The sequence below is a fragment of the Oncorhynchus gorbuscha genome, linkage group LG06 (assembly GCF_021184085.1).
Source record: "Oncorhynchus gorbuscha isolate QuinsamMale2020 ecotype Even-year linkage group LG06, OgorEven_v1.0, whole genome shotgun sequence".
NCBI lineage: Eukaryota > Metazoa > Chordata > Actinopteri > Salmoniformes > Salmonidae > Oncorhynchus > Oncorhynchus gorbuscha.
The window spans coordinates 96,786,827-96,812,480 of NC_060178.1; the positions used below are offsets into that span (position 1 = coordinate 96,786,827).

General features: G+C 44.7%; 1 protein-coding gene across 1 annotated transcript in view; it reads left to right on the forward strand.

Moving 5' to 3' along the window:
- LOC124038595 (protein sidekick-2-like) overlaps positions 1-25,654 on the forward strand; it is a 709,487-nt gene that overhangs the window by 638,526 nt on the left and 45,307 nt on the right. Inside the window, 10 exon segments of the mRNA XM_046354647.1 lie at positions 11,387-11,443; positions 12,473-12,574; positions 13,333-13,448; positions 13,644-13,830; positions 14,841-14,978; positions 15,477-15,635; positions 16,073-16,198; positions 17,637-17,801; positions 18,081-18,221; positions 20,422-20,560. Of these exon segments, the coding sequence (XP_046210603.1) occupies positions 11,387-11,443; positions 12,473-12,574; positions 13,333-13,448; positions 13,644-13,830; positions 14,841-14,978; positions 15,477-15,635; positions 16,073-16,198; positions 17,637-17,801; positions 18,081-18,221; positions 20,422-20,560 (1,330 nt within the window).

The following is a 25,654-nucleotide window of genomic DNA, read 5'->3' on the forward strand; positions in this document are numbered from 1 at the left end:
TCCTCCATGCAGATCTCCTCTAGAGCAGTGATGTTTTGGGGCCGTTGCTGGGCAACACGGACTTTCAACTCCCTCCAAAGATTTTCTATGGGGTTGAGATCTGGAGACTGGCTAGGCCACTCCAGGACCTTGAAATGCTTCTTACGAAGCCACTCCTTCGTTGCCCGGGCGGTGTGTTTGGGATCATTGTCATGCTGAAAGACCCAGCCACATTTCATCTTCAATGCCCTTGCTGATGGAAGGAGGTGTTCACTCAAAATCTCACGATACATGGCCCCATTCATTCATTCTCCACATTGCATAGCGAACACAAAAATATGAAATAACCCATATGGAACCATTTAGTAACAAAAAAGTGTTAAACAAATCGAAATATATTTGAGATTCAAATAGCCACCCTTTGCCTTGATAACTGGCTGCTTTTCCTTCACTCTGCGGTCCAACTCATCCCGAACATTCTCAATTTGTTTGAGATCGGGTGATTGTGGAGGCCAGATCATCTGATGCAGCACTCCACCACTCTCCTTCTTGGTCAAATAGCCCTTACACAGCCTGGCGAAGTCCTGTTGAAAAACAAATCATAGTCCCACTAAGCCCAAACCAGATGGGATGGCGTATCGCTGCAGAATGCTGTGGTAGCCATGCTGGTTAAGTGTGCCTTGAATTCAAAATAAATCACAAACAGTGCAACCAGCAAAGCACCCCCACACCATAACACCTCCTCTGTGCTTTACGGTAGGAAATACATGTGGAGGTCCTCCGTTCACAGACACCACGTGTCACAAAGACACGGGGGTTGGAACTAAAATTCTCCAATTTGGACCATTGCTCATGTTTCTTGGCCAAAACAAGTATCTTCTTCTTATCGGTGACCTTTAGTAGTGTATGCTAGTGCAGCAATTTGTGCATTAAGGCCTGATTCACAGTCTCTTCTGAACAGTTGATGTTGAGATGTGTCTGTTACGTGAAGCGTTTATTTGGGCTACAATTTCTGAGGCTGGTATCTCTAATGAACTTATTATTATTCCAACAAGGAACACAGACTCAGACCAAGGTCTCTTTTACAGCTGGGTCCTGCGTATTCATGTTTACACATACAGTTTAGGTACAATGATTAAGAAACTACACAAGACAAACAAATTGATCACAGATAACACCAAACAATACAGCAACAGATTACACACAGGTTATTCCCCTAACAGCACAAGAACTTGCACTACCTGAAACAGTTACAAGAAATACAAAAATACAAATCCTCCAAGAAATATTTCAAATGGGCGACAGGGGGACAAGAGTCTCAGGTTTAAGTTCAGTCTGCAGGCTATTCCATAAGCAAGGAGCGTAACAGGAAAAGGCAGCCATACCCAACTCTGTGGAAATCACATGGGCCTCAAGTGTAATGCATGCTTGAGACCTAATTTTAGGAATTATAACTATAATATTAATGAGTGATGATAAATAAGAAGGTAGCTCATTCAGAAGTGCTTTATAGACAAACACGAGAGCATGTTGTTCTTGTCTCACAGACAGTGAAGTCCAACCCACATTTTGATATAAAACTCAGTGGTGAGTTCTGTAGCTGGTGCACCTAAGTGCGCAATGGTCAAATAGCCCTTACACAGCCTGGCGAAGTCCTGTTGAAAAACAAATCATAGTCCCACTAAGCCCATAATATATAACAGACATAAAATTAGCTTGCACAATTTGTCTTCTAATTGTAGAGGAACAACATGTCCTGTTTCTATAGATGAAGCATAGCTTGATTTTTAGCCGTTTACAAAGTTGGTCAATATGCATTTTAAAAGACAGTTTATCATCCAACCATATCCCTAAGTATTTACATGCAGAGACCTGATTCATTCGAGAACCATCTAAGCTCGTAGGTGCAAGTGTATTTTCAACCAACGTTTTGAACCTATTAAAAATCATAAAATGTGTTTTCTTTCCATTTAAAACAAGTTTCAGAGCTGTATAAAATACACTTGTAAAACTTAAAATATGTCTCTAATAGTGATAATGCTTGGTCAATTATCCTCTGCAGTTGCGGTAACTCTGGGTCTGCCATTCATGCGGTGGTCCTCATGAGGGCCAGTTTAATCATAGCGCTTGATGAAACTTTCAAAGTTCTTTCCTGAAGCCCACGATTATCTACTTTGTGTTGTTGATGTTGATGTTGTTTGTGTTGTTGATGTTGTTTGTTTTGTTGATGTTTAGTGAGAGGGTATTTTCCTGGCACCACACTCCCAGAGCCCTCACCTTCTCCCTGTAGGCCGTCTCATCATTGTTGGTAATTAAGCCTACTATTGTCAGTTGTCTGCAAACTTGAGTTGGAGGTGTGCGTGGCCATGCAGTCATGGGTGATCAGGGAGTACAGGAGGGGGGCACCCTTGTGGGCCCCAGTGTTAAGGATCAGCGAAGTGGAGGTATTGTTTCCTACCTTCACCACCCATCAGGAGGAAGTTCAGGACCCGGTTGCGCCGGGCGTGTTCCATACCCAGGGCCTCAAGCTTAATGGTGGGCTTGGAGGGTACTTTGGGGTTGAATGCTGAGCTATAGTCAATAAACAGTATTCTTACATAGGTATTCCTCTTGTCCAGATGGGATATGGCAGTGTGCAATGTGATGGCGATGGCATCGTCTGTGGATCTATTGGGGCGGTAAGAAAATTGAAGTGGGTCTTGGGTATCAGGTAGGGTGGAGGTGATGTGATCCTTGACTAGTCTCTCGAAGCACTTTATGATGAGCGAAGTGAGTGCTACAAGGCGATAGTCATTGAGTTCAGTTACTTTTGCTTTCTTGGGTACAGGAACAATGGTGGTCATCTTGAAGCATGTGTGGACAGTAGACTGGGATAGGGAAAGATTTAATATGTCTGTAAACACTCCAGCCTGCTGGTCTGCGCATGCTCTGAGGACCCGGCTGGGATGCCATCTGGGCCAAAAAACCTGAAAATAGTGTGCAGCGACGCATCCCATCCAACCTGAAAGAGCTTGAGAGGATCTGCAGAGAAGAATTGGAGAAACTCCCCAAAAGTGTGCCAATCTTGTAGCCTCATAGCCAAGAAGACTCGAGGCCATAATCAGTTTCAAAGATGATTCAACAATGTACTGAGTAAAGGGTCTGAATACTTATGTAAATGTGATATTTCTGTTTTCTTTTTAGTATAAATATATATATATTTTTACATTTTGCTTTGTCATCATGGGGTATTGTGTGTGGATTGACGAGGGGGAGAAAATATTTAATCCATTTTAGAATAAGGGTGTAACGTAACAAAATGTCTGAAATCTTTCCGAAGGCACTGTGTGTGTATATATATATATATATAAATGCAGTTGAAGTCGGACGATTACATACACCTTAGCCAACTACATTTAAACTCAGTTTTTCACAATTCCTGACATCAAATCAAATCATATAAAATGTATTTGTCACATACACATGGTTGGCAGATGTTAATGCGAGTGTAGTGAAATGCTTGTGCTTCTAGTTCCGACAATGCAGTAATAAACAACGAGTAATCTAACTAACAATTCCAAAACTACTACCTTATCCACACAAGTGTAAAGGGATAAAGAATATGTACATAAAGATATATGAATGAGTGATGGTACAGAGCGGCATAGGCAAGATGCAGTAGATGGTATCGAGTACAGTATATACATTTGAGATGAGTAATGTAGGGTATGTAAACAAAGTGGCATAGTTAAAGTGGCTAGTGATATATGTATTACATAAAGATGCAGTAGATGATATAGAGTACAGTATGTACGTATACATATGAGATGAAAAATGTAGGGTATGTAAACATTATATTAAGTGGCTAGTGATATATTTTACATCATTTCCCATCAATTCCCATTATTAAAGTGGCTGGAGTTGAGTAGGGGTGTTGGCAGCAGCCACTCAAGGTTAGTGGTGACTGTTTAACAGTCTGATGGCCTTGAGATAGAAGCTGTTTTTCAGTCTTTCGGTCCCAGCTTTGATGCACCTGTACTGACCTTGCCTTCTGCATGATAGCGGGGTGAACAGGCAGTGGCTCGGGTGGTTGATGTCCTTGATGATCTTTATGCCCTCGCTATCTCCCTGCTTGCTAATTCGGCCTGCTAATTGCTAGCTTGTCTAGCTCCGGTCCGCTAACTGCTACCTTGTCTAGCCCAGGCCTACGAACTGTTAGCTTGTTAGCACAGGCCTGCTAACCGTCTGAATCGCCGCGTCCCAAACACTCACTAGACCCATATTTACTCTCTATCTCTTTTTGATTTTAGTTTGTTTATACCTTCCGGAAACCTGCCTCACCCAATGTGATACGGAATCGCTATTATTTGTAATTTTTTTAGAACACACTCAAGAACCTCCAGACGCTAACCAGCTAACTAGCTACAAGCTATTTAGTCATTGTTAGTTTTTTTTTTACCTGGATAACACTCGCCAGTCCAGCTTCCCTGCCCATCCACCGCTGCCCCCTGGACACTGATCTCTTGGCTACATAGCTGATGCACGCTGGACTGTCCATTAACCACGGTACTCCATTCTGCTTGTTTGTTTTATCTGTCGGCCCCGTTGCCTAGTCAACGCCATTTTACCTGCTGTTTGTTGTGCTAGCTGATTAGCTGTTGTTGTCTCACCTACTGTTTTAGCTAGCTTTCCCAATTCAACACCTGTGATTACTGTATGCCTCACTCTATGTCTCTCTCAAATGTCAATATGCCTTGTATACTGTTGTTCAGGTTAGTTATCATTGTTTTAGTTCACAATGGAGCCCCTAGTTCCACTCTTCATACCCCTGTTACCTCCTTTGTCCCAACTCCCACACATGCGGTGACCTCACCCATTACAACCAGCATGTCCAGAGATACAACCTCTCTCATCATCACCCAGTGCCTGGGCTTACCTCCACTGTACCCGCACCACACCATACCCCTGTCTGCGCATTATGCCCTGAATATATTCTACCATGCCCAGAAACCTGCTCCTCTTATTCTCTGTCCCCAACGCTCTAGGCAACCAGTTTTGATAGCCTTTAGCCGCACCCTCATACTACTCCTTCTCTGTTCCGTGGGTGATGTGGAGGTAAACCCAGGCCCTGCATGTCCCCAGGCACCCTCATTTGTTGACTTCTGTGATCGAAAAAGCCTTGGGTTCATGCATGTCAACATCAGAAGCATCCTCCCTAAGTTAGTTTTACTCACTGCTTTAGCACACTCTGCTAACCCTGATGTTCTTGCCGTGTCTGAGATTTCCATACCCAACTATAACATCTTCCGTCAAGATAGAACTGCCAAAGGGGGAGGAGTTGCAGTCTACTGCAGAGATAGCCTGCAAAGTAATGTCGTACTTTCCAGGTCCATACCCAAACAGTTCGAACTACTAATTTTGAAAATGACTCTCTCCAGAAATAAGTCTCTCACTGTTGCCGCCTGCTACCGACCCCCCTCAGCTCCCAGCTGTGCCCTGGACACCATTTGTGAATTGATCGCCCCCCATCTAGCTTCAGAGTTTGTTCTGTTAGGTGACCTAAACTGGGATATGCTTAACACCCCGGCAGTCCTACAATCTAAGCTAGATGCCCTCAATCTCACACAAATCATCAAGGAACCCACCAGGTACAACCCTAACTCTGTAAACAAGGGCACCCTCATAGACGTCATCCTGACCAACTGGCCCTCCAAATACACCTCCGCTGTCTTCAACCAGGATCTCAGCGATCACTGCCTCATTGCCTGTATCCGCCACGGAGCCGCAGTCAAACGACCACCCCTCATCACTGTCAAGCGCTCCCTAAAACACTTCTGTGAGCAGGCCTTTCTAATCGACCTGGCCCGGGTATCCTGGAAGGACATTGACCTCATCCTGTCAGTTGAGGATGCCTGGTCATTCTTTAAAAGTAACTTCCTCACCATTTTAGATAAGCATGCTCCGTTCAAAAAATGCAGAACTAAGAACAGATACAGCCCTTGGTTCACTCCAGACCTGACTGCCCTCGACCAGCACAAAAACATCCTGTGGCGGACTGCAATAGCATCGAATAGTCCCTGTGATATGCAACTGTTCAGGGAAGTCAGGAATCAATACACGCAGTCAGTCAGGAAGGCTAAGGCCAGCTTCTTCAGGCAGAAGTTTGCATCCTGCAGCTCCAACTCCAAAACGTTCTGGGACACTGTGTAGTCCATGGAGAACAAGAGCACCTCCTCCCAGCTGCCCACTGCACTGAGGCTAGGTAACACTGTCACCACCGATAAATCCATGATTATCGAAAACTTCAATAAACATTTCTCAACGGCTGGCCATGCCTTCCGCCTGGCTACTCCAACCTCGGCCAACAGCTCCGCACCCCCGGCAGCTACTCGCCCAAGCCTCTCCAGGTTCTCCTTTACCCAAATTCAGATAGCAGATGTTCTGAAAGAGCTGCAAAACATGGACCCGTACAAATCAGCTGGGCTTGACAATCTGGACCCTCTATTTCTGAAACTATCCGCCGCCATTGTCGCAACCCCTATTACCAGCCTGTTCAACCTCTCTTTCATATCGTCTGATATGAAAGAGAAGAAGTACAGCTCCCGCTCAGCCCAGTCAAAACTGTTCGCTGCCCTGGCCCCCCAATGGTGGAACAAACTCCCTCACGACGCCAGGACAGCGGAGTCAATCACCACCTTCCGGAGACACCTGAAACCCCACCTCTTTAAGGAATACCTAGGATAGGATAAGTAATCCCTCTCACCCCCCCCCCCCTAAGTTTTAGATGCACTATTGTTAAGTAACTGTCCCACTGGATGTCATAAGGTGAATGCACCAATTTGTAAGTCGCTCTGGATAAGAGCGTCTGCTAAATGACTTAAATGTAAATGTTAAATGTCTGAGATCCCCAAGGATTGGAAAGCTGCCGCAGTCATCCCCCTCTTCAAAGGGGGAGACAGCCACCCCATACTGTTTTATTTATTTACTTTTCTGCTGCGCCTTCTTCACGATGCTGTCTGTGTGGGTGGATCAATTCAGTTTGTCTGTGATGTGTATGCCGAGGAACTTAAAACTTACTACCCTCTCCACTACTGTCCCATCGATGTGGATAGGGGGGTGTTCCCTCTGCTGTTTCCTGAAGTCCACAATCATCTCCTTAATTTTGTTGATGTTGAGTGTGAGGTTATTTTCCTGACACCACACTCCGAGGGCCCTCACCTCCTCCCTGAAAGCCTTCTCGTCATTGTTAGTAATCAAGCATACCACTGTAGTGTCGTCCGCAAACTTGATGATTGAGTTGGAGGCGTGCGTGGCCACACAGTCGTGGGTGAACAGGGAGTACAGGAGAGGGCTCAGAAAGCACCCTTGTGGGGCCCCAGTGTTGAGGATCAGCGGGGTGGAGATGTTGTTACCTACCCTCACCACCTGGGGGGGCCCGTCAGGAAGTCCAGTACCCAGTTGCACAGGGCGGGGTCGAGACCCAGGGTTTCGAGCTTGATGACGAGTTTGGAGGGTACTATGGTGTTAAATGCGAAGCTGTAGTCGATGAACAGCATTCTCACATAGGTATTCCTCTTGTCCAGATGGGTTAGGGAAGTGTGCAGTGTGGTTGAGATTGCATCATCTGTGGACCTATTTGGGTGGTAAGCAAATTGGAGTGGGTCTAGGGTGTCAGGTAGGGTGGAGGTGATATGGTCCTTGACTAGTCTCTCAAAGCACTTCATGATGACGGAAGTGAGTGCTACGGGGCGGTTGTCGTTCAGCTTGGTTACCATTGCGTCTTGGGAACAGGAACAATCGTGGCCCTCTTGAAGCATGTGGGAACAGCAGACTGGGATAAGGATTGATTGAATATGTCTGTAAACACACCAGCCAGCTAATCCTAGTAAAAACTCCCTGTCTTAGGTCAGTTAGGGGATCACCAATTCATTTTAAGAATGTGAAGTGTCAAAATAATGGTAGAGAGAATTATTTATTTCAGCTTTAATTTCTTTCATCACATTCCCAGTGGGTCAGAAGTTTACATACACCCAATTAGTATTTGGTAGCATTGCCTTTAAATTCTATAACTTGGGTGAAATATTTCAGGTAGCCTTCCACAAGCTTCCCACAATACGTTGGGTGAATTTTGGCCCATTCCTCCTGACAGAGCTGGTGTAACTGAGTCAGGTTTTTTCAGTTCTGCCCACAAATTATATGATTGAGGTCAGGGCTTTGTGATGGCCACTCTAATACCTTGACTTTGTTGTCCTTAAGCCGGTTTGCCACAACTTTGGAAGTATTCTTGGGGTCATTGTCCATTTTGGAAAACCCATTTGCGACTAAGCTTTAACTTCCTGACTGATGTCTTGAGCTGTTTCTTCAATATACCCATATAATTTTCATCCCTCATGATTACATCTATTTATTGAAGGGCACCAGTCCCTCCTGCAGCAAAGCATCCACAACATGATGCTGCCACCCCCATGCCTCACGGTTGGGATAGTGTTCTTCGGATTGCAAGCCTCCCCCTTTTTCCTCCAAACATAACTATGGTCATTATGGCCAAACAGTTCTATTTTTGTTTCATCAGACCAGAGGACTTTTCTCCAAAAAGTATGATCTTTCTCCCCAAGTGGAGTTGCAAACCGTATTCTGGCTTTTCTATGGTGGTTTTTGAGCAGTGGTTTCTTCCTTGCTGAGCGGCCTTTCAGGTTATGTCGATATAGGACTCGTTTTACTGTGAATATAGATACCTTTGTACCTGTTTCCTCCAGTATCTTCACAAGGTCCTTTGCTTTTGTTCTGGGATTGATTTGCACTTTTCGCACCAAAGTACGTTCATTTCTAGGAGACAGAACACGTCTCCTTCCTGAGTGGTATGACGGCTGCATGGTCCCATGGTGTTTATACGTGCATGCTATTGTTTGTACAGATGAATGTGGTACCGTCAGGCATTTGGAAATTGCTCCCAAGGATGAACCAGACTTGTAGAGGTCTACATTTTTTTTCTGCGGTCTTGGGTGATTTCTTTTGATTTTCCCAATATGTCAAGCAAAGAGGCACTGCGTTTGAAGGTAGGCCTTGAAATACATCCACAGGTACACCTCCAATTGAATCAAATTATGTCAATTCGCCTGTCAGAAGCTTTTAAGCCATGACATCATTTTCTGGAATTGTCCAAGCTGTTTAAAGGCACAGTCAACATAGTGTATGTAAACCTTTGACCCACTGGCATTTTGATACAGTGAATTATAAGTTAAATAATCTGTCTGTAAACAATTGTTGTGTTAACAAGAAATTTGCGGAGTGGTTGAAAAACGAGTTTTAATGACTCCAACCTAAGTGTTTGTAAATTTCCGACTTCAACTGATTATATATGTATATACTGCTCAAAAAAGTAAAGGGAACACTAAACACCTGCTACCAGCAGGGTAGCCTTGTGGTTAGAACAATGGACTAGTAACCGGAAGGTTGCAAGTTCAAATCCCCGAGCTGACAAGGTACAAATCTGTCGTTCTGCCCCTGAACAGGCAGTTAATCCACTGTTCCTAGGCTGTCATTGAAAATAAGAATTTGTTCTTTACTGACTTGCCTAGTATTTTATTTTTTTAAACACATCCTAGATCTGAAAGAATGAAATATTCTTATTAAATACTTTTTTTCTTTACATTGTTGTATGTGCTGACAACAAACTCACACAAAAAGTATTAATGGAAATCAAATTTAACAACCCATGGAGGTCTGGATTTGGAGTCACACTCAAAATTAAAGTGGAAAACCACACTACAGGCTGATCCAACTTTGATGTAATGTCCTTAAAACAAGTCACCATGAGGCTCAGTAGTGTGTGTGGCCTCCACGTGCCTGTATGACCTCCCTACAATGCCTGGCATGCTCCTGATGAGGTGGCGGATGGTCTCATGAGGGATCTACTCCCAGACCTGGACTAAAGCATCTGCCAACTTCTGGACAGTCTTTCTTGCAACGTGGCGTTGGTGGATGGAGCGAGACATGATGTCCCAGATGTGCTCAATTGGATTCCGGTCTGGGGAACGGGCGGGCCAGTCCATAGCATCAATGCCTTCCTCTTGCAGGAACTGCTGACACACTCCAGCCACATGAGGTCTAGCATTGTCTTGCATTAGGAGGAACCCAGGGCCAACCGCACCAGCATATGGTCTCACAAGGGGTCTGAGGATCTCATCTCGGTGCCTAATGGCAGTCAGGCTACCTCTGGCGAGCACATGGAGGGCTGTGCGGACCCCCAAAAGGAATGCCACCTCACACCATGACTGACGCACCGCCAAACCGGTCATGCTGGAGGATGTTGCAAGCAGCAGAACGTTCTCCACGGCGTCTCCAGACTCTGTGACGTCTGTCACATGTGCTCAGTGTGAACCTGCTTTCATCTGTGAAGATCACAGGGCGCCAATGCCAATACCAATGCCAATCTTGGTGTTCTCTGGCAAATGCCAAACGTCCTGCACGGTGTTGGGCTGTAAGCACAACCCCCACCTGTGGACGTCGGGCCCTCATACCACCCTCATGGAGTCTGTTTCTGACAGTTTGAGCAGACACATGCACATTTGTGGCCTGCTGGAGGTCATTTTGCAGGGCTCTGGCAGTGCTCCTCCTGCTCCTCCTTGCACAAAGGTGGAGGTAGCGGTCCTGCTGCTGGGTTTTTGCCCTCCTACGGCCTCCTCCACGTCTCCTGATGTACTGGCCTGTCTCCTGATAGCGCCTCCCTGCTCTGGACACTACGCTGACAGACACAGCAAATCTTCTGGCCACAGCTCGCATTGATGTTCCATCCTGGATGAGCTGCACTACCTGAGCCACTTGTGTGGGTTGTCGACTCCGTCTCATGCTACCACTAGGGTGAAAGCACCGCCAGCATTCAAAAGTGACCAAAACATCAGCCAGGAAGGATAGGAACTGAAAAGTGGTCTGTGGTCACCACCTGCAGAACCACTCCTTTATTGGGGGTGTCTTGCTAATTGCCTATAATTTCCACCTGTTGTCTATTCCATTTGCACAACGGCATGTGGAATTTATTGTCAATCAGTGTTGCTTCCTAAGTGGACAGTTTGATTTCACAGAAGTGTGATTGACTTGGAGTTACATTGTGTTGTTTAAGTGTTCCCTTTATTTTTTGGAGCAGTGTATATATATATAAATATATATGTATGTATAAAAACAAAAACATAGATAATAAACACTGAGTAGCAGCAGCTTTAAAAATGTAAATGCAAATAGTCTGGGTAACCATTTGATTAACTGTTTGGTTGTCTTGTGGCTTGGGGAAGAAGCTGCTAAGGAGACTTTTGGACCTATACTTGGCACTGCGGTACCACACCAACAAAATAACATGTCTCTTCTCTACCCCCCTCTCTCTTCTGACTTCTGACTCTCTCTCCTATTCATGTTTGACCCATCACCCTCACAGCCCCCTACAGCGTGAGAAACCTGAGCGAGTCCTCTCTCACCCAGTATGAGCTGGATAGTAAGTCCTCACAGGCCTGCCTGCGTCTCACACACTCTGTCTCACACACTCTGTCTCACACACTCTGTCTCACACAGACTGTATCACTGCTGATGAAACACAGTCTGACTCACTGCTGATGAAACACAGTCTGTCTCACTGCTGATGGAACACAGTCTCTCACTGCTGATGAAACTCAATCTGTCTCACTGCTGATGAAACTCAATCCGTCTCACTGCTGATGAAACTCAATCCGTCTCACTGCTGATGAAACTCAATCCGTCTCACTGCTGATGAAACTCAATCTGTCTCACTGCTGATGAAACTCAATATGTCTCACTGCTGATGAAACTCAATATGTCTCACTGCTGATGAAACACATACTGAACAACACAGTACCCTAGTGCTGGTAGTTAAACACATACACATTCACACCACACACAATTTAGTTATAAAGCAGAAATAAGTTACTCAGTGTGTTATCTGTAGACATGTATATGATACAGTCCGCTGCCTTGAGTTGGAGTCATGAGGAAATGTATATGATACAGTCAGCTGCCTTGAGTTGGAGTCATGAGGAAATGGAAAGTGAAACTAAGTCTAATGGAGTTGTTGCCACATGCTTTGTTTGACTGTTCTGACAGTGTGCTCAAACAGACCCCTACGTGAGCCCTGATTTAAAGACTCTCTGTCTATGTGGTTGCATTGTATTTTCAATAGGAATCGCTGGAAGATTTACTTGTCCATTCTAAGTCTCATGAGCTCATGAACTTGTATTTGTTTTGTTAAGCAGCACAAAGCCAGACGGTCACATATTTCAGGGTATTGCTTTCCAGTACGCAATAACAACTCAATTACATCCTTGGATAGACTCCAACTGCTGTATAAGACATTTATTTGAACAAAATCAACAAATGTATTTTCTGGCATGTATTGGTCGCCCCCACAAAATAGTTTTCTAACCTCTGGGTCCATTCTGGTTAAATATAAGTGAAATTAAATATTGTGCAGGGTTCTTGGTTAATGTCAGTGTTGTTCTTTGTTCCCCAGACCTGAGCAAACACAAGCGCTATGAGATCAGGATGAGTGTGTATAACGCCGTGGGGGAGGGACCAACCAGCACACCACAGGAGGTGTTTGTAGGAGAAGCAGGTAAGTTGCAGAGTGAGGGAGTGAGGTTACACACACACACACACACACAATCTATCTCTCTCTTTCTCTCTGCTTTTCTTGTCATTTCAATCATCACCTCAAAGGAGGACCTGAATAGTAGAACTATAGACTATCTGACCTCCCTGAACAGTAGAACTATAGACTATCTGACCTCCCTGAACAGTAGAACTATAGACTATCTGACCTCCCTGAACAGTAGAACTATAGACTCTCTGACCTCCCTGAACAGTAGAACTATAGACTATCTGACCTCCCTGAACAGTAGAACTATAGACTATCTGACCTCCCTGAACAGGAGAACTATAGACTATCTGACCTCCCTGAACAGTAGAACTATAGACTATCTGACCTCCCTGAACAGGAGAACTATAGACCATCTGACCTCCCTGAACAGGAGAACTATAGACTATCTGACCTCCCTGAACAGGAGAACTATAGACTATCTGACCTCCCTGAACAGGAGAACTATAGACTATATGACCTCCTTGAACAGTACAACTATAGACTATCTGACCTCCCTGAAGGCAGGGGCATTATTCTGCTTGTCAAGCTGCTTTTGGCAAACATCTATTGAATTGGTACCATTAAGTTCATTCAGGTTTCAGGATACATTCACTTTTCTTAAATCCCCATGTCTTTGACTGTGAGAGCCTGGGAGTGTACAATGAGGATGGTTTTCCCTGTTCTCAGCCAAACAGCTACCAGTTGCTTGATTTTTCATCTTGATTTTTTCACAGTACCCACCGCCCCACCTCAGAACGTGGCCATCCAATCAGCAACGGCCACCCAGCTGGACGTGACGTGGGAGCCTCCTCCATTGGACTCTCAGAACGGAGACATCCAGGGATACAAGGTGAAGAGGAGGGTTTCACAAGGATGGAGTTACCATAGAATTCTCATCATTTAAATAATTCCAATCGAAGTCATTCAAATGTAATGGCAGTTACACATGTTTGCTTCTCTTTAATCCGAGTGTGATTTAAAGGCCATCTTTGCTGTGGCTTAAGATGTGTCTGTTCTCCATATCTCCTCCTTCTTCTCCCTCCAGGTGTACTTCTGGGAGATCCAGCACAAGAATGAGACGGAGAGACTGCGCACCCTGTTCCTGCCAGAGGGAGGGGTCAAGCTGAAGAACCTGACTGGATACACCACCTACATGATCAGTGTGGCCCTCTTCAACGCAGCAGGGGACGGGCCCCGAAGCCCACCAACCAGGGGCCGTACACAACAGGCTGGTAAGGGTGGGACACACACAGATACACACACACACAGGAGCTGTCTATCTTAAAATGAAAAGAAAGCAATTCTATTGACTCAAATTCCTCCTCCAACTCCCACAAACCATCCAGGGATTTCTATCTGTGAGCTTTTATACAATGCACCTAATTGTTGCTGTCAGCATGCCAAGCCAGGAATGTTAGAAACCACACAGCATAAACATCAGTTACCTTTCAATTTCCTCTTTCAGTCTCTTGACTCATCCGCTGGTTCCCTGGACAGTCATATTTGGTATAAATGGTATGAAAATGTTTAGAGGCTAAAAGTTATTTTTTTCTCGAAGCTCCTTCCTGTGGTTTCTTGGAAATGCTTTGTCTCTGGCTCAGTGTTCTAAATAGCAACAGAAGACAGTCACCAGATAGTCTTCCTCCCTCCCTTCTGAACAGTCACTGTAGAAATGTGTGTTTCATCCAATCCCCTCGTAAAAAGGAAAATGTTTGCAGTTTTCTGTGTTTGATATCTCAAGAGAGAGTGGAGGGGTGTAAGTGGGTGGTAGATACACAGGGCTCTAGCATTTTTGGTGGAAAAGACGGAAGCAGGTGACAAGCGTGTTGAGGAGAAGAGATGCACAGGACTGGTAGCAGGAGGCTCATCACACAATGAAGCCTGTTTTTCACAGGACTGATAGCAGAAGGCTCATCACACAAATGAGAGCTGTGTTGGATGTACTGTGTTAGTGTCACAAGCTCATCTATGGCACTGTAGCCTATAGGCACTGGAGCCTGATGATATGATGGCTGTCATGGGGATAGAAAATGACTAAAAACAAACAACATATCCTAAATTGTTTTTGCAATGTCTTTCCAATCTTCAAAATAGAAATCACAACTCAAATTGTCCTGTGTTCTGAGGCCATCATAAAAAGGCTGTCAAAGTACACAATGCAAGATGTAGCACTACTGTCTATGGCCCGTTACCCTTAACATTTGACCCCTAACCTCTGACCTGTGTGTCCTCTGAACTCCAGCCCCCAGCGCTCCCAGCTTCATCCACTTCAGTGAGCTGACTACCACGTCGGTCAACGTGTCCTGGGGTGAGCCCACCTACCCCAACGGCATTCTAGAGGGCTACAGGCTGGTCTACGAGCCCTGCACCCCTGTTGACGGTAAGACACCCACCTCGTCATGTTCCACATCTCACATATGACAATTCACAATGAATGCATATTTCTGAATATGCATCCCAAATGACACCCCATTTCCTATGTAGTGCACTATTTTTGCCCTATATAGAGAGTAGATTGTCATTTGGGACACTTGCTCAGTCTCACTGTCTGTGGCTAAACATCAACGATCCAAATAACTTAACTACATTGAAAACAACATTTTTTTCATTACTGAATGAGTGGTGGCCTTCATTTTGTTTGTTGACACCAAATAACAGGCTGAATCATTTGATAATGTTACTATGTTAACCCTTTTCATTCATTTTCCATGTATGTCCCAACAACTGTTGGACTGTGCCTATGTCAGTGTGTGTGTTTATGTGTGTTTCATGTTGTTCCAATCCATTCTCTGGTTATTAGCCCCATTTTAAATGTGGTGTGTTTGTCTAGAATCTTCCGTGGCCTGTGCCGACTGTCTTCACTCCCCCTCCCCCCCAGGCGTCAGTAAGATAGTGACGGTGGACGTCAAAGGGGCCCCGTTCTGGATGAAGATCAAGGACCTGGCTGATGGGGTGACCTACAACTTCAGGATCCGGGCCAAGACGTTCACATACGGGCCTGAGGTGGAGGCTAACATCACCATGGGGCCTGGGGAAGGTTTGTCTATCTTTGGCTGTGTTTATAGTTCACTGAGGCCCCGATTCTAACTTGCAAAATGCCCCCTTTTGTTAAATGTATTTAACTAGGCAAGTCAGTTAATTAAGAACAAATTCTTATTTACAATGACGTCCTAGGAACAGTGGGTTACCTTCCTTGTTCAGGGGCAGAACAGCAGATTTTTACCTTGTCAGCTCGGGGATTTGATCTAGCAACCTTTCGGCTACTGGCCCAACCCTCTAACCACAAGGTTACCTGCCGCCCCACTTAGCTCAACATTCTGTGCAAATCTTCAATTACATCAATGCATGATTAACAAATGTCAGAGTGTGCTGGTCTCAATTTAAGATTAGGCCCTAAATGTGCCATAATGTTTTTGAAAGTATATTGAGGCTGCCTGACCCTTTAACCTTTCTCTAACCGTTGAACCCACGCAGGAGCCCCGGGCCCCCCTGGAGAGCCTTTCATCTCCCGGTACAGCTCAGCTCTTACCATCCACTGGTCCAACGGTGACCCCGGGAGTTCGCCTATCACACACTACGTCATCGAGGCCAGACCTTCAGGTATATACACCCAACACATGACATACTGGACACCACTTCTTGACCTATTCTTTTTAGCTTCTAGTGGAACTAAGAGCCTCAGCAGTGAACCCTGTCCTGGTTCACATACGGGACACTTCCAGATTGATTCACGTTTCACATTCTTTCCGATTATGCAACCTCTTAGCCCGGCCTGATACTTGCTTGGACAGGAATAATCTGTCTAAGATTAGAGTGTCAATGTGTTTCCACAGATGGTGATGCTCATTCTCTATTCTTTTAATGGAGTATTGATTGAGGTGCAGCAGAGCTTGAGACGTAGTATCACGTTTCATCTGTGATTGGGAAAGGGGGGAACGGGGATACCTAGTCAGTTGCACAACTGAATGCATTCAACTGAAATGTGTCTGCCGCATTTAACCTAAACCCTCTAAATCATAGGGGGCTGCCTTAATAGACGTCCACGTCATTGGTGCACAGGGACAGCCGTGCAGTGGGAATACATGGATGATGGATGTCGGGAGGGAGGCACAGAGGGAGGAATGGATTTCACTATCAGTTGGGGGCACTTAAGCCCCAGATGTTGAGAGTATGGGTCTGACTGACATGGTGGGAAACCCAATTAGGCAGCAGAGGCTTAGCTTCGTATGGATTACATTGATTTCCCCAGAGCAGGGCTATTCAACCTTATGGTTTTCTGTTCTACCTGATATTTAATTTCACACTTCTTGTGTCCCAAGTCTAAATCAGTCCCTGACCAGAGGGGAACAATGGGACAAATGAAGGTCCAGAGATTAGTTTTGGGGCCTTAGAGGATGATTAGGATGCCACAAACACATACCCCTAAACCCCAACCCCAACCCCGTGACCCTCTTTCTTATCCTAATATCCTGCCACTGTCCAAGTGACCCTGCCCCTAACCACATCAGTAGGACTAGTCAGCTCGTCTTGTTACTAGTGCACAGTCTGTCATAGTCAGGAAAAACTGCTGGCGTTAATACACATACAATTGATCCTTCATATCTTCACTTCTTCACTACTGACATAAACGTTACATAAACTCTGGTGTTGGCTGATGTTCTTGAGCATTCCATGAACGCTGTCAAACTCCAAATAATATTTATGGTTATTAGCACTTAGCCCTTATGGATTCTGGCTGCCATTGCAAAAGGAAACATGAAACATCGCACAATAGACCCTCTTGTGAATCATACCGAGCCATGTTTTAGATCCGTTTTTGTACCTCTCAAAGACCAGAGAGCCCCATATGGAAGCTGTAAAATATATAACTTGCATAATGTGTATGTGGTATTAGTTACATTGGACATTGTCAGATTGTTTTCATACTATAGGCTTTTAATTAAGCTTTTATATCAATGAGTCTGGTTTACCACTATGTTTTGTCATGTTTGATTACTACTCATTGAAATACATTCTACTTCTTCTACTCTGTCAACAGATGAGGGCTTGTGGGATATCTTGATCAAGGACATCCCAAAGGAAGTGACGTCATACGCCTTCAACATGGACATTCTGAAGCAAGGGGTTAGTTATGACTTCCGGGTTATTGGCGTGAACGAATATGGATACGGGTCTCCTAGTCCACCCTCAGCCTCCATATCTGGTGAGTTATTTCATATATCTACAGTATGTCCCAGATGTCACCCTATTCCCTAGTACACTACTTCTTGCCAGCGCTCATAGGGGTGTCATTTGGGGGACACACAAGCCATTGAGCTTGAGGTTTTCATGTTAATCAATGACAATATTACTTCATTATATAGAATATAAGACTAATCAGTATAACAGAAATGTACCACAGTCATTTTCAGATGCTACCTTTGCATCAGTGCTCCCTGTCCTTGTGTTTAGTCCAGTTGTTATATGTGTTCTTCTCCTCCAGCCAAAAAGGTGGCGCCATTCTACGAAGAGTGGTGGTTCTTGGTGGTGGTGGCCCTGGTAGGTCTTATCTTCATCCTCCTTCTGGTCTTCATCCTCATCATCAGAGGTCAGAGCAAGAAGTACGCCAAGAAATCTGACTCAGGTGAGAGGCAGAGACGAAGATGTCATTGACCTGATATTACTAGGCAACAAGCTATTTGTTATGGTTATGGTTTGGTTTTGGGTAGTATGGAGAGAGGGAGGGAGGGAGAGTGAGTGATAGAGAGAGGGAGAGGAAAGAGGGGAAAGGAGAGAGATCTATAGAGGAGGAGTATATTAGAGGGGGAGTATAGTAGAGGAGGAGTATAGTAGAGGGGAGTATAGTAGAGGAGGAGTATAGTAGAGGGGAGTATAGTAGAGGAGGAGTATAGTAGAGGGGAGTATAGTAGGGAGGATTATAGTAGAGGAGGAGTATAGTAGAGGGGAGTATAGTAGAGGGGGAGTATAGTAGAGGAGGAGTATAGTAGAGGAGGAGTATAGTAGAGGGGGAGTATAGTAGAGGGGGAGTATAGTAGAGGGGGAGTATAGTAGAGGAGGAGTATAGTAGAGGAGGAGTATAGTAGAGGAGGAGTATAGTAGATGAGCAGAATATCAGAGGGTGAGTATAGTAGATGAGGAGGAGTATAGTAGAGGAGGAGTATAGTAGAGGAGGAGTATAGTAGAGGAGGAGTATAGTAGAGGGGGAGTATAGTAGAGGAGGAGTATAGTAGAGGGGCAGTATAGTAGAGGAGGAGTATAGTAGAGGAGGAGTATAGTAGAGGAGGAGTATAGTAGAAGAGCAGAATATCAGAGGGGGAGTATAGTAGAGGAGGAGTATAGTAGAGGAGGAGTATAGTAGAGGGTGAGTATAGTAGATGAGGAGGAGTATAGTAGAGGAGGAGTATAGTAGAGGGGGAGTATAGTAGAGGAGGAGGAGTATAGTAGAGGGGCAGTATAGTAGAGGAGGAGTATAGTAGAGGAGGAGTATAGTAGAGGAGCAGAATATCATCAGAGGGGGAGTATAGTAGATGAGGAGGAGTATAGTAGAGGAGGAGTATAGTAGAGGAGGAGTATAGTAGAGGGGGAGTATAGTAGAGGAGGAGGAGTATAGTAGAGGGGCAGTATAGTAGAGGAGGAGTATAGTAGAGGAGGAGTATAGTAGAGGAGGAGTATAGTAGAGGAGGAGTATAGTAGAGGAGCAGTATAGTAGAGGGAGAGAGGAGCAGTATAGTAGAGGACGAGTATAGTAGAAGGCCTATAGTATCTATTCTGCTCCTCTCTGAAATTAGCAGGTATTTCCTCTGGCTCAACACGTATCTCTGCTGTGTGGCACTGTCAGTGCCAGTCTGGTTCACGGGCACTCCTGCCAGGGTAGGGCATCCAGCGGGTCACTGCCCATGTTTCTGACTGACAGACGAAACACAAGAGGTCCTTTCTTCCCTTCTCTATCGCTTCCCTTTATTCTCTGCTCTCTCACACAAAGATACTCTCACAGACCCCCTGTAACCCCCTCATGGAATACTGGACCAGTCCTAATTAACAGATCAGCTTGTTAGTGTGACTGCAAATAGAGTGACTATTTGCAGAATGACAGCTTTGCTCCCAGATGTCTTTGGAGGGGTCTGGTATATCAGGGGGGTAGTTGATGTTTGGACCTTTGGGTTCTCGTAGATTCCTACTTCACTCATAGGCAGGGAATATATTATCATAATGTAGACCCAGGCCCAATAGAGTCTGCTGATCAAAGCTCTCGCTAAAGAAGGGGTAGATCAGAAGGTAGGTCAGAGAAGAAACAACACAAATCAGTTTTAAATCAGCATCTTTACATCAACATCAGCTGATAAGGCTATTGACCGAGACTAAAACGTGGGTTTTAGTTTAGGTTTAAAGGCTGTGTTTTGGTTGAATATTGTGGAATTTATCATCAGTGTTTAGATGCCTGGCTTCAATCACCTAATATATTGGAGATGACATCATTATGGAATCGTTCCAGTCACTCCTCTAGTTTCTATAGAACTCAGTTGTAACATTAGTAGAGGTAGAGTACATAACAGAATATTATGAATAACATACATCCATGATTCATCCTCTAGTGTTTCTATACAACTCATAGTGTACGTGCAAAATGGCACCCTATTCCCTATGTGGTGCACTTCTTTTGACAAGGGCCTATATAGGGAATATCGAGCCATTTGGGGCACAGCCATACAGTAGTAAAAGTACTAGAGTGGGCTACATGACATACAGCACCTCTAACCTCCAACTGCCTGTCCGTCCGTCCCTCTGGCCTGTAGTCACAGTGTCTCCCTATGTGTGTTCATCAGGGAACAACTCCAACTGTAATGCCCTGACCCATGGAGATATGGTCAGCCTGGACGAGGGACGCTTCCCGGCCCTGGAACTCAACAACCGACGGCTGTCCGTCAAGAACTCCTTCTGCCGTAAGAACGGTGTCTATACCAGGTCAGTAACCAGCCATGGCCACACCAAAAACATGTCTCTAGCTATGGCCACACCAAGAACATGTCTCTAGCCATGGCCACACCAAGAACATGCCTCTAGCTATGGCCACACCAAGAACATGCCTCTAGCTATGGCCACACCAAGAACATACCTCTAGCTATGGCCACACCAAGAACATGCCTCTAGCTATGGCCACACCAAGAACATGCCTCTAGCTATGGCCACACCAAGAACATGCCTCTAGATATGACCACACCAAGAACATGCCTCTAGCTATGGCCACACCAAGAACATGCCTCTAGCTATGACCACACCAAGAACATGCCTCGAGCTATGGCCACACCAAGAACATGTCTCTAGCCATGGCCACACCATGAACATGCCTCTAGTTATGGCCACACCAATAACATGTCTCTAGCTATGGCCACACCAAGAACATGCCTCTAGCTATGGCCACACCAAGAACATGCCTCTAGCTATGGCCACACCAAGAACATGTCTCTAGCTATGGCCACACCAAGAACATGCCTCTAGCTATGGCCACACCAATAACATGTCTCTAGCTATGGCCACACCAAGAACATGCCTCTAGCTATGGCCACACCAAGAACATGTCTCTAGCTATGGCCACACCAAGAACATACCTCTAGCTATGGCCACACCAAGAACATGCCTCTAGCTATGGCCACACCAAGAACATGTCTCTAGCTATGGCCACACCAAGAACATGTCTCTAGCCATGGCCACACCAAGAACATGTCTCTAGCTATGGCCACACCAAGAACATGTCTCTAGCTATGGCCACACCAAGAACATGTCTCTAGCTATGGCCACACCAAGAACATGTCTCTAGCTATGGCCACACCAAGAACATGTCTCTAGCTATGGCCACACCAAGAACATGCCTCTAGCTATGGCCACACCAAGAACATGTCTCTAGCTATGGCCACACCAAGAACATGTCTCTAGCTATGGCCACACCAAGAACATGTCTCTAGCTATGGCCACACCAAGAACATGTCTCTAGCTATGGCCACACCAAGAACATGTCTCTAGCTATGGCCACACCAAGAACATGTCTCTAGCTATGGCCACACCAAGAACATGTCTCTAGCTATGGCCACACCAAGAACATGTCTCTAGCCATGGCCACACCAAGAACATGTCTCTAGCTATGGCCACACCAAGAACATGTCTCTAGCTATGGCCACACCAAGAACATGTCTCTAGCCATGGCCACACCAAGAACATGTCTCTAGCTATGGCCACACCAAGAACATGTCTCTAGCTATGGCCACACCAAGAACATGTCTCTAGCTATGGCCACACCAAGAACATGTCTCTAGCTATGGCCACACCAAGAACATGTCTCTAGCCATGGCCACACCAAGAACATGTCTCTAGCCATGGCCACACCAAGAACAGGATCATGTTGTCATCCAGAGACAAATGTATGTATTTTCCAAGCTATAGCACACCATTTGTTACATAGCATGTTTTAAAGGATCAAATAGTTTGGTCTGCTTCGTATTTTCATTTTTGCCATGGAAAAAATATTGCGATACTGGTAACGTCCCAGCCCTACTTGGCATGTAAACAAATGTCTTTGCATTACCTTGAGTTGACACTTTTACTTATTTCCCCTTTTAAATTGACTGGTTTGAATATGTTTTTGACAATACTGTATAGTTACAATGCTAAGTATTATGGTACTGCGTTTATCATTATTGTGAAAACACTATGGCTGTGTCTGAAATGTGGCTTGCCTACCGCTTACTAAAACTACATACTGTGTACTAATCGTACTACATACTATTTAGAATGTCCTGTTTAGTAAAAACGTGTGCAGTAAGCAGCAAATATCAACATAATCAACATAATCCATACTGTTCCCCACTATTCATTTGTTTTTGTAGAGTGCGTCCCTTATTCTAAATATCAGCTGTTGTCAGACGCAGTGGGTGTGAAAAGACCATTCTCCTCCTCAAAAGTGTGCAGGGAATTCTATAAATGAAAGCCGAAATAAGTATTACATTCAGGCATTTAAAGTAAACTCAATTTCCAAAATTTCACGTATTATAAAATGTTCTATTTTTGCATACCCTAAATTCCAAACATGTAGAACGCCAGTATGGGTATTTGGACATCGCCTATGACTTGAATCATGCATGGAGAAATCCAACTAAGGCCGATGGATGGAACAGACCTTTTGCTGTGATGGAATGTATACTCTCCTATTAACCCTATATTTCCACTGTAAAACACAAAGATAATGTCTGCTTTCTTATGATGCAGTATATTCCAGGCATGGGTTCAAATACTTTTCAAAACTTTAAGCTTTTGCTTTAGCTGGCTTGCACTCAAAAAAAAGGCCGGATTAAATTCAACCCAGTGCTGGGTAAATAGTGGACAGACCAAACGTTGGGTTATTTGAACACAGCCAGTTGGGTTATTGAGCTGTGATCCACCGGGTTAGAGCAGAAGACCGGAGGCATGACTTAGTAAGGGCGTGGCTTTCAGCTATTTCATTTTGGCCACCCGTGAGAGTAAATGTCATTCCGGTTCATCTGTTGTGTTGTATTGTCAGCACATGTTAAGATGACGCCCCATAGAATGGAAGAAAAGATGGCGCGACACAAAGAAGAGTGTGAGGTTCAAACTGTGAAATACAAACCAAGTAATTTCTCTTATGAGTCAAGTACAGGACAGATAATTGCTTGTTACGCTCCTAAAAACCGTGAGCAGGTGATGGATGGTGAACTGGAAAAGATCACTCTCCTGACAGAAGTGAAGAGTAAGAACCTGCGCTGACAGGTGAGGTGAAGGCTTCCAGGCCTTACCCTGATGATCAGGAAAATGCCCGAGATGACTCTGGCCCAGAGGCAGTACAATTCATGGAGAAAGTGGATCCATGCCTTTTGGCTTATCCGTTTGTGGTGTTAGGCTGGGTTCTGTCAATATGGTCAAAGTCTAGATTTTTTGTGTGTCTGCTGCCCAGAGGGAGAGAGGGCTACACGTTTCACGACTCGGGACAAAAGCTGTATCCTGCTTTGCTCTTTGGAATGCAGCTGAAAGGAGTGATAACTGAGGTGGTGTTGAGATGGATCTACTGAAGCTGAGGATCCCCGGTGTCTGTGATACATGCCATTTGGTGCAATGCAGACCTAGTGGTGAGCTTGAGACTGAGGAGACCCTTTCTGTTCTTCTGAGTTTTGATGCAGAATGCTTGCCGGATAAGTCATGCTAGGGTATTTAAATTATCCCGTGACAGCTTTTGTTCCAAACTAGGGCTGAACCCATTTAGTCGACTGGTCGAATTCTTGGTCGAGATTCTTTTAGTCGAGCAATGGCAAAGCAATTATGGCACAAGAGACACCTGTGTGATTCACCCCAGTCTGAGTGGACTAATCCATTGTGGAGGCAAAGGGGATGGCACACCAGTTTCACCAGTAGTACATTTACCCTTAATTCCCATTATTTATAATCTACGTTTTAGTTATGGTAATTTGTGTTAATGCTTCAATATATTATATATTATTATTAAAGTCTTACCATTGTCATTGTAGGTGTGGACACATTATTTGCAGAGCACACAACCTAGGCTTACAAATGTTGGTTTATTTAATTCCATTTATGAGTTTTAAATGTATTTATTGTCTTTTGTTTGGACCGCACATGTCAGTCTTGAGTGAGGACACACACTTGATTACGCATAGAACTAGTCCTAGGCTACCATCACTGTGGATCTTCTCAAAGTAATTTCTTCTTTGCCTCAAACAGTAAGTAAACAAAGTCTGTTTTTCCGACCATTGAGAATGACAATTGTTCCTCAATGTAGCCTATTTGCTCAATCTTTCCAGCTCTCTCCCTTTCAATAACCACTCAGCATGAAAGGGGATAAAAATGTCATACTCTGGCCGGGTGGAAACATGATTAAATAGGCCTACATGATTACTTCTTATCCCTTGCGCAAATAGCCTACAGCTCTGGCTGTCCGGAGCTCACTGGCACAGGAAACTCTGAGGACCCAGAATATTTCATACAATGGTTAGTTTTCTACCATGAGCTTGGGCTGACTAAGCTAATAGTTGATACAATGTTTTAAATTCCTTGCAGATAGGCAATGCATAGCCAATGTGATTCATAGGATACACTATATATACAAAGGTATGTGGACACCCCTTCAAAATAGTGGATTATACACCCGTTGCTAACAGCTGTATAAAATCAAGCACACAGCCGTGCAATCTCCATATTCAAACATTAGCAGTAGAATGGCCAAGTCAGTTTGTCAAATTTCTGCCTGCTAGAGCTGCCCCGGTCAATTGTAAGTGCTGTTATTGTGAAGTGGAAACCTGGAGGAGCAACAACCGCTGAGTGCTGAAGCACGTAGTGAGTAAAGTACGTCAGTCCTCGGTTGCAACACTCACTACCAAGTCTCAAACTGCCACTGGAAGCAACGTCAGCACCAGAACTGTTCATCGGGAGCTTCATGAAATGGGTTTCCATGGACGAGCAGCCGCACAAGCCTAAGATCACAATGTGAAATGCCAAGCGTCGGCTAGAGTGGTGTAAAGCTCACCACCATTGGACTCTAGAACAGTGGAAACTTCACTGGAGTGATGAATCACACTTCACCAATGAGCAGTCCGACAGACAAATCTGTATTTGGCAGATGCCAGGACAACAGTACCTGCCTGAATGCATATTGTCAACTGTAAAGTTTGGTGGAGGAGGAATAATGGTCTGGAGCTGTTTTTCATGGTTTGGGCTAGGTCTGTTTGTTCCAGTGAAAGGAAATATTAACGCTACAGCATACAATTACATTTTAGACGATTCTGTGCTACATTAACCACAGGATTTTACTGTTTGGCTCTGTGTATTACCATACAGTAAATTATGATTAATCACATCAAATGAATGTTTGGCTCTGTGTACTACCACACAATAAATTAGGACTAACCACAGCATTGAAATATATTGGGAGTTCCTGCTTTACTGCTCACTGCATTTAGCTCTGTGTGGAGTGTGTAAGTGTGTGTGTACTTGTGCCAGCGGCATGGTATTGAGTTAGAGGAGATAGCATTAAAGTGT